The following is a 20883-nucleotide window of genomic DNA, read 5'->3' as shown; positions in this document are numbered from 1 at the left end:
TTTAAAGAATATTGAAGTTGTGCGTTTGACTAATAATAAAACATAGTTTTTTTAATAAAAACTATAACCACATTTATTTAAAACAACAAAATAAAAAGTAGATTTTGTGTTAAAATTAAAAAAATACCCATTCCGTATACGCCTCGCAGACATAGATTATACTTTTAAGGTTAACCCTTTCAGTACAAAAATTCGACCACTCGTTCTAAAAAATTTTAAATATGTATATCGGCTAATTTTGGAACGTTCATTTTAAAAATCACATAAAAAAATGTGCAGTGCTTCGAGGTTTGCAGTCATTCAGGGTCCTTTTTAATGGTCAGTGATATCCCAGGTGTTTAAAAAAGAAAGCTATTTTTATTTTTTGCTTTCGTGAAATATATTTCAAAACTATGAATAATACCTAATAACTTTTCCGAAAATCAATTCCACGGAAATATGGTTAATATTTTTCGATAGATTATATTACTCACTATCGACTTTTCTGCCGCTTTTTACTTTTTTGACAACGCGGTCAACTGCAACTACAGCTTGCACTTTAGTTTGATATATAGTCAATTCTGTGGCTGCTACAGATCGGCCTAACTAAGTCGTATGACTGTGCAATTATATATAGATACATCGCGACATGTAACACATCATGCAAGTGCCAGTTTATATCATGTCGCGTATACATGTTTGAAAGTGATATATGAAGACATTGCCGAATAAATTCAAATGAAATCATGTATCAAATTTATGCATGTCAACAAAAGGAACACATGCGACATATTCAGTATCATTATTTACATTGTATATACGGGAAGAGATTTTTCGAATTTTGTAAGCTCCTACTATAGTAAAATTTATTAAACAATTATCTAATTAAAAATCTATATACCAACGGTGGCTCTTTGCTTAGCAAAGGGCGGCCCTTTTAACTTTCTCCTTGTTTAGAATATTTTTGCTCTTTTAACTTTTTAAAATACATATTTCATACATATTGCACATATACATACATATTTTACATACATACATATTATACATATAAATACATATTTTAGCCCACAGCAGTTTGCCAACAAGAAAACAGCTGATGAAGAAGAGCTGGTTGGAATTTACGCAAATCCCTAAATTGAATTTGATAGTTTGGAAGTTGGAATAGTAAAATGCGTTATTCGTTTAGTCTGTGAACTGTGTCAGGATAAGAATTCAGGATTTGTTTTCTAATGTCTTAAATTTTATACTTTACAGGTCTATTTGCGCTGGTAACATAAATTTTATAACCGGTAATTAAAGTGTCCGTAAATTAATTAAACCTTTTTCGCATTCTGTGCTCTCTTGTAACCGGTAAATTTGGTTACCATCTCATAAGCTGGTAACAAAATATTGCCCCATGAAATATGCAATACAGGAATTTCCACAAATCTTCATAGCTGAGTTGCTGAATATTTTCACTGCATTACCAACGTACCTGGAATCGCGGTGACAAGAAGTGTTAACATTTTATTATCCGGTCATAAAATCTTCGGTAACGTGCAGAATAGACCTGTTAATGTAAACAACATTTATATCAGCTGTTCGTCTAACTTGCAAGTTTCTGCAAATTTTCTGTTCGCGTACTATTTTGTATATTAATCTCTTGTGAGAGAATAGATGATATTTCGCCGGAATTTTGCTGCTGGACATTTTTTTTACTGGAGATTTTAAACGAACGTACCTATTGACTATCCATGGTATTATAACTTTGGCCCGATATTTGTAAGTGTCAGAATATGAAAAGATAGACTCATGAAAATGTGTACTTATGTATGTGACCAGAACATCGAGCTGAGCCGACTTAGGCTTATGGCAACCGAACTTCAGTTGGGTGGCTACTGATTGAAATGGTTTTACAGATGGCAACTGCAAGCTGGCAACTAAGTTGCTATATTGGCAACTACATTTTTGTGGTCGCTGCGGTAATAATCGAAGATTGTATACCGACATATAAGGTAAGCCCCCCCCTGCTCCTACGTAGTGACGCCCACGTATGCCGACAGCATTGCACTCACAGCAACGGGAAAGCATCTCCAAACGCTAAGCGAACTTTTTGCTCGGTCTCGTGTACAGCTGGTCGGGGGAGTGTGGACTTAAAGTCAATCCCACCAAGACCGAAATGGTACTATTCACGAGGAAATATAAGGTACCGTCGTTTCAGCCCCCCTACCTAAACGGGGTGGGACTTACACTCTCCAACGAGGCTAAATATCTCGGTTTAATTCTCGACAGGAAGTTGGACTGGAAGCCGAACCTTACGGTACGATCAAGGAAAGCCATTACCGCCCTTTACGCCTGTAAGGCAGTGGTAGGGAAACGATGGGGTCTGAAACTACACATAATACACTGGATGTACACGGCGGTTGTTCGACCTATCCTTTTTTATGGGATCGGGCACTCAAATATTTTGGGCATCATTCCAGCAACCCTACATAAGCTGGATTACATTAGTCGACATTTCTGCTTCGAAAATACGTTTTCTACCAGAATTCCAGACAGAAGAGACTTAGTGAACCGCTCGAACTTTGATCCATGATCTACCGCTATCTTTACGGACGGGTCAAAGCTCGACAATAAAGTTGGAGGCGGCATCTACTTTAAATGAGTCTCGCTAACCCTAAATAGGCGGCTCCCTAACCACTGCATCGTTTTTCAGACCGAATGAACAGTCATAAGGGAGGCCGCCCTATGGCTTAATAACGGCACAAATTGTCTCCCATCCATCACTATTTATTTATACAGCCAAGCAGTGTAGTAACACTTCCTGAAAAGTGGCTACCGAATGCATAAGTACCTTGAACGAGCTCGCCGCGAAAGTCACCATTAACGTGGTATGGTTACCACAGTGGAATACCGGGAAACTGCGCGGTAGACTACCTTGCGAGCGGGGGAATTGAACTATGCTCAGCAAACTCTGGGCTCGATGCAGGCGTCCATTGAGTTCATTGAGTTGGCAAACAAACGTTGGCCGAAAGAACCAACATGTTCTGTTAAAAAACAGATCTGTACATTTATAAATGAGAAACGATCCAAAACTCTTATACAAATCGGCCGCCCCATTATTAGCACAGTTGTCGGTATAATTACAGGGCACTGTCTAATGGGGCTATGGACGTCCGCGACCTTCAACGATACGTTAAGGTTACACGATCAGAATATGTCAAATTGGCCTAAGTGTGCCTCTCTGCCGGTCCGTTACCTAACCTAACGTGGAAGAATTGTGGGAATAATATCACTGACATTAGTTCACTATAGAGAAGATCAAAAGAGGACATATTTTTTAAGATCCTGATGTTAATACACATTTGAAAAGTTAATTAATGTCATGGATGTTAATAAACATGCAGGCTTTACGGTGACTTGTAATAAGGTCAGCGGAAATAACGTCCATGGACACTATTTCTCATCCTCCACAGACAACATTACCTTTTCGAAAGCGATGTAAAACCCATGTACGTTATTGGTCTTTCAAAACAATATTGGTAAAATCCACTTTCAACATTCATATATACAGAGTATACAGCTTTAAAAGTGCATAACACGACGGTGCAAAGAATCCCAGGACATGACAATTTATCTTGTAATAAATTGCATTATATCGAATGGAATTCGGTATTTATAAATGAAGTATTTGTTGATTGGAGTATTTGCTGGTAATGCTTATGTGAGCTATTAAAAGGCGTATTAACTTCTTTGTTTTTCTGTAGGTTTGGAAGGTTAGTAATATTTTTGATGACACTTTCATTTTGTGAATTTAAGTCTTAATAATAAAATTTGTTTTTCTAACATATACCTTGTTTATACCTAAACAAGAACCGCATTAACAAAAAACAGATTGGACTCAACATATGTATATTTCTTTACAGCATTTATACCTCTGTCTTTATAGCGCACTCGATAAAATCGTATTCAAAAGTAAACAAAATCTGCTATTTTTAAACGACATTTTTTTAATAAATAATTTGCGGGGTTGACCGAAATGGAAACAAACAATAATTGCAATTTATTAAAAGAATAATTCGAATTTAAAACGGGCTGTATAAAGAAAACCAGCCTATTTTCACTTCACGTCAGATGAGTGATGCGTTTATACTTGTTTTCTAACTGATGTGAGAAACAAAAAACCGATTTGAAAACCAATTGAAGTCAATACACTTTCCAATTTCAACGCATTTTGAAATTTAGTTTATGCACCCGTTTTGAATCACAGCGTTTTGAGTCAAAGCGCTTTATGTGTCGGTATAAACAAGGTAATAACTTCACTTTTATGGGGTGAATAAATTCCGAAGTGACTTAATGTCAATTGACATTGACTCAAAATGAAAGTACATACCATCCATTGCGACAGCGTCACCGCCACCGTCAAGGATGCTTATGCGTCAAGTTACACACAATTCGTTTGATATTGCGCCCGAAAAATCATTAGCTCGCTGATACTCTTTGCAAAAGTTGCATTTTACTTTTTCACTTCTATTAGGCTTTCCTCCATTATTTTTTACATTGCGTGTTCCATAAATATTAAAATTTTTACAAACTGGAAAAATTTACGTACAAACATGTAAACAACACACTGAATAGTTGTCATTTGACGCAATTACATAAGGAAAATTGAGAGTTGAGCTAATTTGTGCGGCACCGTCACCGTCAGCTTGTTCATGTAACTTACTTCATACAAATACACCGAATCAGCTTTTTTGACAACTGCCGTCGACGGTGACGGTACATGTTATGTACTTTCAGTTTTGGATTTTATGCTAATGTCATTGATATTTATTCCCTTATAAAACTGAATTTATGTTAATTGACATTAATTGCAATGACATTATTGAACGTCACTGAAGCACTCCCTTCTACACACACTATCCGTTTTGTTCATCAAAAAGACATAAGAAGCAAACATCGCGAGGTATCTTTTTTCTTTTTGTATAAATTTTCATTAGTTTGTAAGAAAATATTTACGTATTTACTTGAAGCGGGGTAGTTATCCGTATTTATTAACCCATTCCTGCCTAATGGGTTTAAATACCCAAGAAAGTGGTGTCACTAAATAAATTCTAGCTCGGGCTAGGAAAGAGATATCGAAGTTATATTTTTTTTTGATTGAAGAGGAAGAATGGGCCTTAAAAAATAAAATTATGTCAGTATATTGTTTTCGTTAAAAACTTTTTTTTTTAAGCCAAAAATCGAGGTTTTTTTTATCGGAAAATGCTTAGGAAAAGCGCTCCCAAATATAGGGAAATGGGAAAAACGAAAAAAGCTCACCTTACCAGATAGCTTCAGGTGTCCTTCATGTAATGAAAAACGCTATAGAGATATCTCAACACACCTGGCCGTTACACCTGGTTAAATGAAAATGGGTATTTAAATACCCGACAGTCCAATGTGGGTACACAAAAAGTCTTTTTTTTCCTATATGGAAACATTTAATTTGCAGTGAATAAAACGCATAATTAAATAGAATTTTTTTTTATTTTACTGAGAAATTATTATATTTATAAGAAATAGATTACTTAGCCTTGGCAATCTTTTTCTTATCTGGTTCAACGCCGTTGTGGTAATCCAGAAAGCAAGGAGCGGGATGCAAGTTCACTTGGCACTTCAAGCAACCATATTCAGTTTTGCCACCGCATTGCGGACAACGATGACGAGTATTAAGTTTTCCGATGAAATGATCCATACGGTCGTAACGCATTGCCAGTTGTGCCCCGGAAGCCGACGTTCTACCCGGATGATGATAACTGGACTTGATCATAATCGATTCACACACCTCCACTCGAAATTCATATTGAGACATCGGTGGCTTCTTGTCATACTTGCGACAGAAGCAATGTAACTTCCATGCATTTACCATAGCCGCGTCAAACGCATTTGTTATTAATGGCCAATACCACTTTTTTCCCCGAATCCGAATTCGATAATTATTCATTGCATTGTCAAAAAGGTCCACACCTCCCATAAGATGATTGTATTCGTTGACCAAATACGGCTGCTCAATAGTAACCATTTTCCGTTGCTTTCGATCATACCGTTTCGCGCGGACCATTGGTGTATGGCTTAGGAAATTCGATAATAAGGTCACGACCTGAAAAGATAAGAATGAATGAAGAACACATCAACGATGGACGTAAAGATCAAAATGAACCGATAGTCAAATTGAAACGTTTCTTTGCACATATAACTTACCGCATTATCATTCCAACGCACCGCCAAAATAGAATTGTTCGTGTCGAAACGAAAGTCAGACGTCCCGCGAGGCTTCTTTTTCATTTCCTTGATGTTCATTAATGGGGCATGATTGGTCCGATTATCACGAACAGTTCCCAAAGCGAAGAATCCATCGTTCGACAAACGAGTCATAAGTTTGTGACTTGTAAAAAAGTTGTCAAACGTAACCGTGTGCTTGGCGCGGGCCTCCAGATGTGAAAGAAGTGATAGCACAACACGTTCTCCCAGTCCGAAACCTGGGTCCTCCTGTTCTGATGCACCAGCGTATGGAAGTAGTTGATACAAGTAGCCTTCTGACGAAGCCAAACACCAATACTTGTACCCGAAACGAATTGGTTTTCCCTTGATGAACATTTTGCACGAATGTCGGCCGTAGTAGGCAATCATTTGTTCATCAATGGAAAGGTTGTGAGAGAAAACACCAAATTGAAGAAATTTTTTGTTCAATAAGTCATTCAATGGTGCGACTTTTGCAAATTTGTTTTTCATATCCAATGCTGAGTTGTCACACACGTGAAAGAACTGTTTGATTCGTTTGAATCTGTCTCTTGAAATACATTCTTTTATTAGCGCGCATCCTAATGATTCCCGATTTGACCAATAACTATGTATTTGCGGCAATGTATGGTAACCGGTTATATACAACACGCCCAAAAACGTTTTCATTTCGCTAATTGATGTTATGAACGAAGGACAATTTTTGGTCGCAGCATATTGGTTGGTTGAAGTAACCAACAGGTTCAACACCTCCTCATCGATGAACATTTCCCAAAGCTGCACTGGATTCATGTCACCAATTTTCTCATACAACGCTTTGTGTGAAGTGGCCGAATCATCGAATGGAATCTTAGTGAATTGATAATTTTGCGACCGAGACCATTTTGGTTTCATGCCCTCTTCGATTCTGGGTCGCTTAGGTGGCTTACTTGATTTAAGCGTTGATTTGCGACCACGACCACTAGATGTCGAGGCCACCGGTGTATCATCTTCTTCTTCTTGTTCAAAATCGGGTTCATTTACGGTATCACCATCACAACCCGATGGCAAGTGCTCGTTGCTGTCATCGTAAACGCATTGAATTTCAAATTGCCCTGCAATCTCATGAGGCAGCTCCGGGTCATCGCGCAACAATTGAATATTGTCGTCCAATTCCTCATTGTCACTCAGAATATCGACGACATCGGGTGGCGTTATGATAATATCAACGGCGTCTGCGTGTTGGACAAAGTTATCCTCTCCATCACTATCTCCATCAGACCAACTATCTAAAATAGCTTGCAGCTCGATAGCAGTGAGAACTTTCTGCCGACGAATCATTCTGAATATTCTATAATATATTGAGACATATATTTATAATTTTACATAAAATATAACGAAAAAAGATCATGTGTACTTACAATTGTTTATAATCAGCCAATTTATTTCTTATCACTTTTTTCTTGTTTATTTTACCTTTTTATATCACTATAAGTATTTTTTTTACATGTGGGATGATGGTGCATAAAAAAACATTTGGCAAATGTCAATAATGCACAAAACGTCAAAACAATAGCCAATGGTGTTTTTTTTGGAGTTATTTCAAAGTTAATGTTAATGCCTGTCGGGTATTTAAATACCCATGTCATATCTAAGGTGTGTTCGCATGTAAAATTTTTTTTTTTTTCTATCAACTTCTATGGCCTCCCAGGCACATATTTAAAAATTTCATCAAAATCGTACCAGCGGGTCTATGGGCAGGCATTAATGGGTTAAGTGTCTGTTCAGGACCCACAAAGTTTTGGGCTCTTCACATTTAAAGTTATTGATGTAATTTTTATTTGATAAGCTCGAGGCCAAGAAAATACATAAAACACAGGTTTTAGTTCATTAACTTTTAATGTCGATATTTCGACCTCAAACTAAAGTCATCTTTAGGACTGTAAGTACACGTAAACATTTTGACTTATTATCAACCTGTAAAATTATTGTAAAATATAAGTTAAACAAATCTTACATTCTTACAGCCAGTTTCACCAAACTCATTTAAGTGGGAATTAACATTAATTTAATTTTTTATTTAATTCGCATTTCAATTATCTTCAGTTTCAATAAGCTATTTATTGAAGTGAGTAAGAAGTAGTTGTAAAACAGACTAGGCCAGCGAAAGCTTTCATTTGTACTGAGAGTTTTGAAAGCTTTGGCACGCTGTGTTGTAAGCAGCAGCAGGGCTGGTATACAAGTAAGCAGCAGATACACAATGATAAGCTGATTAAACGTGTAACACCTCTGAAAGTGGTTATTCTGATTTAAGTTTTATTTAAATGAAGAGCATAGATCACTTAAATCAAAATTAAAAACAAATTAAAATGGATTGGTGAAACCAAAAATTCGAAAATCAAAATAAATTTTCACTTAAATGAATCTGGTGAAACTGGCTGTTAGTTGTGCCCGGTCGACTGATTACGAGTGCAGTAATATAATTTAAGTAAGAAGAACTTAAGCATAACAAAATAAACTATCGAGAAAACCGAAATTGTAAACTACAATTATATATCAACAACAATACCCTGAACATTGAATTTTAGGCAAGTGAACATAAGCATAAAAAGTTAACAGTTTAACCATACCGCAATTATAAACAAAAACATGCAAACAACAATACAAGCAATATTGGACAGTAAGGGCCGTTTGCACCATGTCTAGTTAACGCTAACTGGAGGTACATCCTTCAGTTAAGCACGTTAACTGCTTTATCGATCACATGTTATATGATGGGTGTCGATAACGTCGATAAAGATGTTTAACTGGGAGTTAGAATTAACTAGACATGGTGCAAACGGCCCTAAGACGTAATTATGTACATATGAAATCACAGCTTTGTGTTGTTGTTCTTCGGAGGACTGTTGGGTAAACGAAACGGCTATTGATTGTCGAAGAGGGGGGACGGAACACCTATGTTGAGGATTGTTGTTGTGAATTTAAAATCAAATTGCAATATAAATGTGCATAATTGTCTGTGTCCGTTTTATTATTGATCCTCTTGTCATTAAGAGTGTTCGTTAAGTGCATATTTCCAAATAAAGCGTTTATTATAATTCTTTTCTTTTTGAAGAATGGCAACATCAAAATCGGGATAGTGTCCCGTATCCCTACAGTTGACAAGGCCGTCTAATTGTCCGTTGAGTTGTCCCTTAACCTAATATTTGATTTGTGTGCAGAAATACATGTCTTAAGTGTCCCAGCATACACTTGGTCGCATAAGTGGAACCCGTCGCCATTACATGAAATTTTTATATATTACGTCCGATTTCTCGTACCTAGGAATAATGTCTTTGGTGTTACTATAAATTTTCTTTAGTGTATTGTTGTAAGTGAACGCTATTTGGACCTTTTCTTTGTCATATATATTGGAATGTTTGATCCTCTCCGATATACCCGGAACATATGTAGTGGATTTATAAATTTTGCTTTCATTATTGGACTTTTCTGAAGTGGTCCTGGTGTAAGAGATTTGAATAAGCTTCATAATTATGTAAGAGGGGAACTCGTTCTGTTCCAGAATTTTGTGGATAATATTTTTGTTCTTTCTATGAAAAATCCCCTCTTATGAAATTGGTAGCAGTATTTAAAATTGTTTTCTTCGCATCCTTTGAGTTTTAATTAAGTAGTCTCCCTGACGACGTTGGTTTGGCATACCAGTCAATATTTAATTTATTGTTTTTCCTAATTTCTAAGGTGTCCAAAATCTTTTTCTATTTCTATCGCAAATTAGAATTAAAAGGTAGTCCTTTTTTAATAGACAACTAATCAAAATTATAATTTCATAGTGTTTTAGAGAATGCCGGCTAATAAGGGCTGTTCGGGATCTTGTGAATATGCTCTTGGATTTGCATTTTCGTTGCATTTCACAATAATAAAATGCGCACGGTTGCCATGGCAGCAAGCATTAAATTTGCAAATGCAATTCCAACTGCATATCCAAGACCATTTCCTGAACAGCCCTATAGATATTTGGAGAAAAATCTCAGCCACAATATTTACCAAAATTTTGGTCAGTGCACGACGAGTCAACAAGTATCCCTTTCGCTAGAACACAAAACAGGCTGAGTTCCAAAACGTTAATTGCTTTGTATACGTACAAAGTATAATGTTCCATAATGCCGAACTACAAAATATTGACAATGTATACTTTTCCAAAACGCATTAAAAATTCAGAAAAATTGTTCATTGCTATATTTAATATTTAAAGTTTATTTGTTCATTTGCTTAACAACCAAGATTGATAGATAGGTTTTTTTTTTATCAATCTCTCCAAACAACAATCAGCTGTTCTGCACAAAATGTAAACAAACTAACAAACGCCACAACAATTTCAAGGAAAAGGCAACAGTGTTGCCACTTGTTTGGTATATTTCCACAGATTTGATCTGGAACCCAACGAAAGCTAAATGGTATTTAAATAACAATACAAAATTAATCTTAAGTTTAGTTTAGATATTCACCTGAAATTGGGCCTAAAAGTAATCCCTGGGAAACGAAATTTAGGGTTGTATAAACTTGCCAGTGGGTTTGAAACGCCTTGGTTTATACGACCACCTCAACTCACGACAATTAAAAATGGCCAAAAAATAAGATAAAAACTGTAAACGCATATAGAAAAATTAAAATATTAATAAAACCCACTAGACTTAAGTCATAATTTGTTTCTAAAAAGAATTGCCAAAAATTTAATTGTACATATATTAATTTCTTTTGTCCATTATTTTTTATTAAGGAACAGAATAAGATTGCTTATTGATTATTAAAATGGTTTCATTTTATAATAAGTTAATAGCAAAAATATATTTTTATAACAAGCTTTTTAAGTATGAACCAAATCGAACCATAAATGCTGGTTTGCAAAATATCTCCTTCCTGCGCCACCTAGCGGCCTATTTCATATTGCATTGCCATCGGGTTATAGGCTAAGTTTAGAGTTTAAAATCTGTAGCTCATCGGGAGGTTGGTGAAATATTTATTGCGAAATCCCAGGACATACATACAAGTCTAGTTAAATAAAAGCTTCTAGAAAATACATAATGTTTGCCCAAAATAATTTTGAATTCAGAATTTTAATTTTAAATCATTTGGTTCCTACAGGATTTTACAATACAGAATATTTTTACCCAAGAATTTTTCAGAATTTCCAGAATTTTCAACTGAGTGATTTTTGAAAATCAGAATCTAATACCTCTCCCTTCAAAAACTTATATCTCTGGAAATAATACGACTACGTTTATTAATGTTTCTTGACTCAAATTTTGCGTAATTGAATAACGCATAAAAAATGTAGTTGTGTGAAAGAAGTATTTCGTATTCTGCAATTATTTTTAACAATTTGAACTCGATGTTTTTGCATTCAAACACTGCTATTTAAAGCTGAGACCACGCAATAAGCGGCTAAATGGCGAGCGTTTTTTTTTTCTGAGAGACGCCGCCCAACCATTTAGTAATGGCGCTCATTGCGTGGCCACTTCAATAATATGTCATATGTTTTAATTTTAAGCCGCTCACCGCTTAGCGGCTTAGCTGCTCATTTCGTGGTGTCGGTATTAAAGCTCCGTCAGAAGGAGTACTTTGCGTACGTGACACTCAAGGTTGCAACTGACAGTTGAGTAGACTGTTAGTACGTTTATACGGACAGAATAGTCGACTTAATTGAAAGCGCATTGACACCGTACACATTTCGCTCTAGTGTTTATACCTACGGCTTTATATCGGCATCAAAGTAACCATCTTCAAAAGCAAACAAAATAAGCTGTTTTAATTTGACATGTTAACTTACATAATGGAAAGTGATAAAAATCTAATTTTATTCGGCATTATAAAATCGTGGCAAAGAAAAAGAACGATTATTATTAATCAGCCATTAAATACTGATGCGATTATTTGGAATTTGAGCGGAACAGCTGACCTCCACTTCGCTTTGAGTGAGAGCGGTGTTTATACACTCTTTCTAACTGTCTGGAGAAATAAACTACCGATTTGAAATGGATTGTGAGCCAAAACACTTCGCTCTTTCAAAGCGAATTGAAATTCAGTTTATACATATGTTTTGAATCGCGGCGAAATCAATTAAAGCGACTTATGCATGCGTATAAACGTAGTATGTGTGCGTTTGCATAGAGAGCGTAAGATTGGCAAAGCTTGCGTCAATGTACGTTGGTCAACTCAACACTTTTGACGGAAGTTGGTCCGCCACTGCTGACAATTGTATTACCTTGCGTTTATACAAGACAAAACAATTGATAGTATGTATTATTTGTCACATTGTTTGAGTAATGTGGGCGTCCTAACAATAAACAGTCTTCAAAATTTGTAGACAGTGACGAAGACAATGAGAGTAGTGCGGATATATTAGTAAAAAAGTATGAATGTATTGCTATTGTATCTGGAAAATTGACTTGTGTAAACCCCAAGTATGCGATCATAAATAACAGCTGATTTTTGTTTGCAAACGCAGCACCTTCATTGTGGTGCCGTTCTACATTACTTTACATCACGTCAGTTCCATCCTTGAGCGCCACGTACGCAAAGTACTCATTCTGACGGGGCTATTAGGGTGTGAAATTTCACGTCGTCATCTATTGTAGAAGTTTAGAAGGAAATAATATTTAAATTATATTAAGCTCTAAAATATTTGCATAGTATAGTAGGAAACGCCAATGAGTGCGAAAGCTCTACATGGACAGTTTATAATTTTCTGCATAATAAATTGGAAGTCTGTGAAACATAATCAATATAAATATAAAAATAAGGAACTTAAACTTGGCAACAATTGGATTACAATTTTAATACATTTTTAACTGAAGTATAAGGCACATTTTCTTAAGAAATAGTAAAGTATTAGGCTTGCTAACTTCTAACTTTAGAAAATAAAGAAGAAAAGGAAAAAAACTACTCCCTTTAAAACATTGTAGGCAAACGAATATCCAGTTCCATTAGATATACCCATTTTATATTCCATATCTAAGTCAAGAAGTAAATCATGGTTTCTGGTATAAAATTGATGAATGTCACTAATCTGAAAAAAGAAAAGAGTTTCCAATTAATTAATATACATTTGTGTTCAGTCTCAAGATTTGCTTATTTGTATTAAAGTGCAATGCGGTCCAAGCATTATTTTTCTAATGACCTCTAAATTTAGCGATATTTCTTTATCTGTAGGGTGACCAGATGTCAGTGGCGTAACTATATCATCTGAGGCCCGTGGCAAATTCTCTGGATGGCCCTCCCAGTAAAAACCGTCACATTGTAATTTAATTTTAATAAACCACTTAAGTAGTTACCCAACGCTATTAATAATAATGTGTGCATTTTAACTAAATATCTAATAAATTTTATTTGGGTTTATACATAATAATTTATAATGAAATAACAATTTAATCTTGATAAGATATTTATTAATAAAATATCTTTTCTCCGACCTTTGCGTTCCGCAAAAAAATCTATAACGTCATCAAAGTTTAAAGATAGAGCCATAGCATTTTAATTAGACAGAATAGCCAAGTTACGTAGCCTGTCTTGTCCCGTAGAGTTTCTCAAATAGGTTTTTATTAATTTTAGTTTCGAAAATGATCGTTCAGCTGTGAAACATGGATAGAAAAAAATAGCATTAATGCAGTACCTACATACATACTTCAGGAAAGCAGGACGACATAAAATAAAGTATATGTATATGCTAAGCAGTCCGCAGCGCCTGGGTCCAAGCCCTGGTCAAAGCAACATCAAAAAAAATTTAGAAAAAAGATTTTTTCTTAACAGCGGTCGCCCCTCGGCAGCCAATGGCAAATTTCCGGGTATATTTCTGCCATGAAAAACAGCTTCTCATAAAAATAAAATCGCCGTTCGAAGTCGGCGTAAAACTGTAGGCCCCTCCACTTTGTGTGACAACACCAAGGCGCACGCCACAAATCGGAGGAGAACTAACAGACACTTGCATATGTTTGAGTAAGCGCCAATCAATTATTATTATTATATGGGTATTTCCAACGGTCGAGAACCGTACGTTCGTACGCTTTTGAAGTTCAAAAAACAAAGAAAGCATAAGTTTTTAATAATTTTTTTTTATGTTTCGATAGCATTTTGCTAGGTATATCTTTGTTGAACGTACGAATAATGAAATAATTGCACCTCCTAAACAACTGCGCCTTAAAATATCTCAATTATTATTTTTATTTATAAGCTTAAGTACCGATCGCGAGCGTACGGGTCGCGAACGAACATTTTTTCCATAATTTTGTATACCTTTCATAAACTTGAAATGTATTATAAATTTGATGCAATGCTTATAAGTACTAGAAGAAGAAGATATGTATAGACCCGCATAAATGTTTGCCAAGTTGATCAGAACGTCGAGCTGATTCGATTTAGCCAACTCCATCTGTCTGTCTGTTTGAACGCAATCTAGTCCCTCAGTTTTCGAGATATCCGACAGAAATTTTGTAAGCGAGTGTCTTTTTATAATGTATTAATCATTTGTCGGAATCGTTAAAATCGGTCCTCTATAAGCTATAGCTAACATGCAGCTGATTGTTCATTTTAGTTCTCGGTCCTGGTTGACCATTCTGTGGAAATGCTCATATGGTCTTTAGTTGTGTCTCACTTTAAATGATTTTAAGTACTAACAAATTATAACTTTTAAGTACTTAGTTTTGTTAGTTTAGGTTAGGTTAATTCGGCTGCCCTACAAGGGGCACACTTAGGCTACTATGGGCCCGTTGTGGTGCCGCACAAGAGACTCCATATGTCCCTCCTCTTACCCTAGTATTGGAACCACTTCGTAGCTCTGATAAAGCGCACAAAGTTATAGACGCTGGCTGAATCCAGTTCGGCCAGACATTCAAAAGAATAATGGAGGAACGAGTGTCAGTGAGCTCTCGCCAGAGCAGTACAGTGGCATAAGTAATGCTCCACGCTTTCGACTTCCTCCTCATCGCGGCAGCTACGACAGTAGTCGTTTGACTGCAAACCCATTCTAGTGGCGTGGATTCCCATCAGACAATGCCCGGTGAGAACTCCCATAACATGCCGCCACAGTGGTCGCTCCAAGCGGAGGAGAGGGCGAGATCTACGCTTTTCAAGCTTAGGCCAGATATGTCTTGCTATCCTGCAAGTAGGCTCCGCAAACCATCTTATATTAGCCCGTCCGACAATGTTATTCTTCAGCCAGAGCTTGCAAGAAGATAGCGGGATGCCCGCATTACAGGCTGTACTGATTGCATCCGCAGTACAGTTTCCCGGTATGTCTTTGTGGCCTGGGACCCATACAACATTAGTGACGTAACACCTTGCCAGTTCATTAAGAGTACGTCTACGTTCCATAACAACCTTCGACGTGGAATTGTCACTATTAAGTGCTTTAAAAGCCGCTTGGCTGTCAGAAAATATTGTTACCGCCTTCAGATTAATTAGAGAATCGATCAACCAACTTGCATCTTCATTTATTGCTATTAGTTCAGCCTGAAAAACGCTGCATAGATCTGGCAGATGAAAACTTAGGCTAAGTGAGAGTTCTTGCGAGTATAACCCACTTCCTACCTTCAGATCCAACTTGGAGCCATCAGTGAGTCAGAATACGATATCAGTATCGAATCCTCCTCCCATTCTTCCCTTGAGGGGATCCTTGCCTGGAAATGATTCTTTAGTCCCGTAGACGGGACTGTGTAGTCCAGGCGCCTAAAGTCGTCTGGAAGATCTTCCAAAATTCTTGAGTGACCAAACCTCGTGTTACTCCATTTGATTAGTGCATTTAATTAATAGCATTACAGCTTGCTTGTAGTTTACCATATAGCTCCACAGGTAGTAAGTGAAGCAAGGTCTCTAGGGCTTTAGTACGCGTCGATGGTAACGCTCCCGTGATCATCATGCACGCCGCCCTTTGGACCGCTGTTAATTTGTTTCTTATTGTAGATTTATCTACGGACTGCCACCAAACCGTTATGCCGTAGAATAGAATGGGACGCACAACCGCTGTGTACATCCAGTTCACAATGTGAGGCTTCAATCCCCATTTTTTCCCAATCGCCGATTTACAGGCATACATAGCTGTTATAGCTTTCTTGCAGCGCTCTTCTATATTGCGCCGCCAAGTTAACTTTCTGTCAAGAATAATGCCCAGATATCTAACCTCCTCCGAGAAGGTCAGTGCGATACCGTTTAAGGAAGGAGATTGTAGCAGGACAGCTTTCGTTTTCTTTGAAAAGAGAACCATGGCCGTTTTTGCCGGATTGACACTAAGTCCTACTTCTTGGACCAGGTATCCACAACGCGTAAAGCGCCTTTAAGTAAGTCACATAGAACTTGGGGGTGCCTACCAATTTCCGTCAGGGCAAGATCATCCGCGTAAGCTAGGACTTGGCAACCTGTACCTTGCAACCGTGACAGCAGGGTATCCACCGTTAGATTCCAAGGAAGTAGGGAGAGAACACCGCCTTGTGGGGTTTCGCGATTCGCATATCTTGTTATAGATACTTCCCCCATCTCCGAATAAATAGCTGTACTGCCTAAGAGGCGATGAACAAACTCGACCATAGGGTGATCCAGCCCAAGGCGAGTTAGAGCTTGAAGAACCGCTCCCGGGAGAACATTATTGAAGGCACCCTCGACATCTAGGAACACGCCTAGTGCAAATTCCTCAATGGTGCTGACAATACTAGGCAAAGCTGTATCCACAGATCTACCTTTCCAGTAGGCGTGCTGACAGTTAGATAGATTATTTACATCAATTTCCTGTCGGATCTGCGAGTCTAGAAGTCTTTTCAGAACCTTGAGAAAAAGAAGTAAGGCTTATCGGTCGAAAGTCACTTGGTTTAACGTGGGAAGGTCTACCTCCCTTGGAAATAAACACAACTTTCGCCAGGGTCCAGCCTTTGGGTATGAAACTAAGTCTGATACAAGCCTTATAAATTAAGACAAGTATCGGACGTAAAAAGTCAGATGCTAAAGTCCGCTAAAGTCAACGGCCGTTCAGGGATAATAACCACGGTGTTGGGCTCCGCAGTACATCCCGGAAAGTGCGCGTTCACTAGGACTTCAAGTATTTGAGATGACGTGCAGTCACCATTTGGTTTCTGAATATACATCGGGTTTTCGAAAGCACCTTTCGCAGGCGATTTCCCTCCGACTGACCCTCTATACTATCGCAATAATCTTTCCAGGAGTTCTTTTGGGCTTTCCTGGTAGCATTTTTAAATTTGGTCAGGGCTGCCTTGTATGCAGTCCAAGAACCATCGCGCTTTGCCGAATTTAATAATCTCCTGCTTTCCTTCCTTAGAGAGGCGATTTCTTTGCTCCACCAGTGTGCCTTCTTCTTTCCTCGCGGACAAGTGTACAAGTGGGCAGGAAGCAGAGAAGGCCGAGTTACAGGCTTCGGTAATGCAATCAACGGCTTCCTCAATTTGTTCCGATGAGCCTAACTCACCGAGAGAAGGAAGGTTTGCGAGAGAAGGCTCCGCTTCATCAGGTGGTGACAGTAAGCTTAGCTTACTGAGAGAAACGTTGTTGAGAAAATTCCACGAGAGTACTTTCCTAAACTTAGTCCATCAGTACGTCTCTTATTTCTGTAAGCGGCCGAGGCCGGAATTGCAAAGGAGATTACAATTGAGAGATACATATGATAAGATAATGAATGGTCGTTCAGTACCTTCCACTCCCTAATACTCTCAAAGAAAGAGCTAGACGTTAAGGTAATATCTAATACCTCCTTCCTATTTGAGGTAAAGAGTGTGGGTTTATCGCCAATATTACAGATGAATAGATTATATAATAATACAAAATCAAGTAACAACTCACCGCGCATTTGCATCGGCTCCGATAACTATGGGAAACTTCTTCGAGTTGGCCTTTTTCACCACGTCTAGTAACCGAGCGGGAGGGCAGTCTTGGCGATCGTAGTCCATGTAGGTACTGATCAGCCAGAGTGTTGTGGATTGGATTTCCACAGAGATGCTCACCGTATCTTTATCGCTGAACTGTGTGAGTAAATTATAAGAAATATTATGCGGTAAGCATCAGAGTAAAGTCCGCAATCCCTGTGCTTAACAACCCAGGGCTCCTGGACAAAAACTAGCTCCTCCCTTCTATCACTGAGGTGCAGGAGCAGAGCTGCAGAAGCTGCTTTGGAATGATGAAGGTTTATTTGTAGAACCTTCATCCACAGCTTATAAAATTTCGTCCTCGTCCATCGCTTCTGACGTGGTTCTATCGAACACCTGAACGATGGTATCATCGGCGTCCTTTGAATCCGACGTCAGAAGCAGGTTTCCGAACTTCCTCGTCCATCGGTTAAGTACCTATCCTTCAGCAGAACCAGATTGCGTATCGCTATCTGTTTCCGCTGCCGAGTCTGACCCCACCACCGGGAAACTGGCCTCGAGAACCTCCTGGACCTCTTGGTTAGAAGCAGGACCGCTCAAGTCGTTTTCTGCTCCAGATATATGGCCGCCTTGAGGCGGAAGATTGTCACCCTCGGTGTTACCCGGCTCTGTGATTTTACCCTCATTCCCTTTTTGGGTTTTGAGGGTAATGGAATAAAACCCGTAGCTAATGACTCCCTTACAGTCAGCACGGATTGGGAGAGACTTATCGTTTATCACCAAGGTGATGCAACGTCGCTGCTCCCTAACCTCTCTGACCTTCATTACTTTCCAGTCAAAGGCTGGTAGTGCATCATTTAAGATCTGGATGATCTCCAAAATCTCCTTAGGGCTCGAGGGTTCCTCTGGAACCCTGGATCTGGCTCGCGGCTTGCAAGGTATTTCATCCCTGTGCACTGCCACCAAGTCAGCGCTGGGCCACAGCCCCCCAAGAGAAGAAATTGCTTCCTTATATAGACGCGCCGACCGTTCATCAGCGCAGGAAACTAATTTGATGCGGCCTTGGTAAAGACCAGCATCGCGGACAATTGGCGCAGGGCCGGGATTTTCCGGAGAATCTCCTTGTATACCCGGCAGAGACCCATCTGGACGGACCTCCAGTTGTCGGATATCAGGTTTCCTTCCGGGTGCCCCTATCTATAACTGCCAGGATCAAGTGATCCTTGGCCAATTCATTGAAAGCCCTTGGAGGGTTTAAATGGCTGTTGGCGTTAGAGGCTTTGAGCCTCTTAGAAGCATCATCCATGTTGTCTGCTGACCGTTGCCGTTTGCTGCCCAGCTCCCTAGGACGAGAGTGAGTGGGTGCAGGTTTGTTGGCGGCATTTCCTTCCTGAGGCTTCCTCGCCCTCTCAACCACTTCCCTCATACTCTCGGGAACCGGGTCATTGCCGAACTTCCTCAGTAGTCTAGAAGCGGCTCTTCTGTCCCTCTTCGCCCTGACTGCTGGTCCGACTACTTTTTTGGTCCTCGAACCACTGGGACCTGGGACGCCTTTGCTTTCATCCGACTTCCTACCCCCAAGGGGCTTGTGCTCGGTGGTACTGTCCGTGCAGGACTTCCGGGTGCCAGTATCGCCTTCACCTGGTGCCGCTTTGGAGCTACCCTCAAGGGGTGTACTCGCAGCTTCCCGAGATGTGGACGACTGACACGAGAGGTCAATTGGCCGTGCAGGCTCCGCTTGCAACCCAGACGCCAGTTAGCCACTACCCACCAGGGGTATGTTGCTACTGACGCCGGGCGCAACATTCTGTTTACTTTGCCATTTAGGCTCCTTCGGGACCGATCCAGCGGCTACCGAAGATGTCGTTTTTAGACAGACTTTAACGCCGTGTCCGTCGGCGGCATTTTTACCCGTGAAGGGATGCGGGGCTACATTTTTGGAATTAATTTTTCAACTAGTTCGTTGGTCGCCTATTGAGCCGAAACCGTTCGGCGACCGAATACTCCCGGAGGCGGACAGGTATCCCGGAGGCGCCGTTAGAATACAACGTGTGCTAATATTTCCGTGGGTACCTGCCGAATCCGGTCCTACACCACGGCGCTCAAAAGCACAGTGGATCAAATCAATGCGAAGATCAGCGCCCCGAAATGCAAGCATCTCGGTACCAAGTGGAAGTGCGGAATGGACACACTTACCACATTGGTAATGTACGAGGCCTATCTAAACCTCTGCCGTGCTATGGGCCCGGCACCCGGTTGCAATGAAACTCCACATCGAGCCAGAACGACTATCCCCGCATTTGGTTTTAAACCACAGCCACCACGATACTCCCCGAGGGGCTGTACCCACGAGCAGGCCAGAGTAGACTCTGGGGGCTCCTGATCCCCGTGGTACCAGAATTAAGTCTCCGGTCAGACCTCGTAACCGTAACTACTCCCAGTAGAGCTTCCAAACCACTCTGGACTGGTCGCCCCCACCCATGAAATTAACCCCGCAACTAATTGCACACCTTCTTCTTCCAAACACCACTTCGTGCAAATACCCTCAGATTTTCAACATGCCGGCTCGAAGAGAGAGCATAGTCAAAAACATACCGTCCATCAGTCCATCTAATTCTCACAAATAACGTGTCTAAAATCCTCGCTTTGCGCACCACATGCAAAATTTTCAGAATCATGAAGTTTCCGGCTATGCAAGAACGCATTGAATGGCCCATGTCCGGTCAGAAGAAAACCCAGACTCAGACAAAATCTGAAATCCGGGTTTTCACGGAAAAAATTAACGTCACGAATATACTCATATGGC

The 20883-nt window shown here is 39.4% G+C and overlaps 1 protein-coding gene across 1 annotated transcript; it reads right to left on the bottom strand.

Annotated features, from left to right (window-relative positions):
• Positions 1-4008: 4008 nt before the first annotated feature.
• Positions 4009-8371, bottom strand: LOC108381091 (piggyBac transposable element-derived protein 3-like). The gene is made up of 3 exons (XM_017637504.1): positions 7641-8371; positions 6202-7570; positions 4009-6100 (listed from the first exon to the last, which is right to left on the bottom strand). Exons 2-3 carry the CDS (start codon positions 7558-7560, stop codon positions 5525-5527), a joined length of 1935 nt encoding a protein of 644 aa, XP_017492993.1. The 5' UTR covers positions 7561-7570; positions 7641-8371; the 3' UTR covers positions 4009-5524.
• Between the last annotated feature and the right edge of the window lie 12512 nt (positions 8372-20883).

The sequence above is a fragment of the Rhagoletis zephyria genome, unplaced genomic scaffold (assembly GCF_001687245.7).
Source record: "Rhagoletis zephyria isolate East Lansing unplaced genomic scaffold, Rhagoletis_zephyria_1.1 Rzeph_scaffold_00132, whole genome shotgun sequence".
NCBI classification, from domain to species: Eukaryota; Metazoa; Arthropoda; class Insecta; order Diptera; family Tephritidae; genus Rhagoletis; species Rhagoletis zephyria.
Note: the sequence above shows the minus strand (reverse complement) of the source record. Positions and strands in the feature narration are given on the sequence as shown.

What these genes read in the sequence shown, in the direction of transcription:
- LOC108381091 (XM_017637504.1), bottom strand. Translation starts at nt 7,560, where the DNA reads ATGATTCGTCGGCAGAAAGTTCTCACTGCTATCGAGCTGCAAGCTATT. An exon ending in TGCGTTGGAATGATAATGCG is followed by an intron (nt 6,101 to 6,201) that starts GTAAGTTATATG and finishes TTATCTTTTCAG; the next exon opens with GTCGTGACCTTATTATCGAA.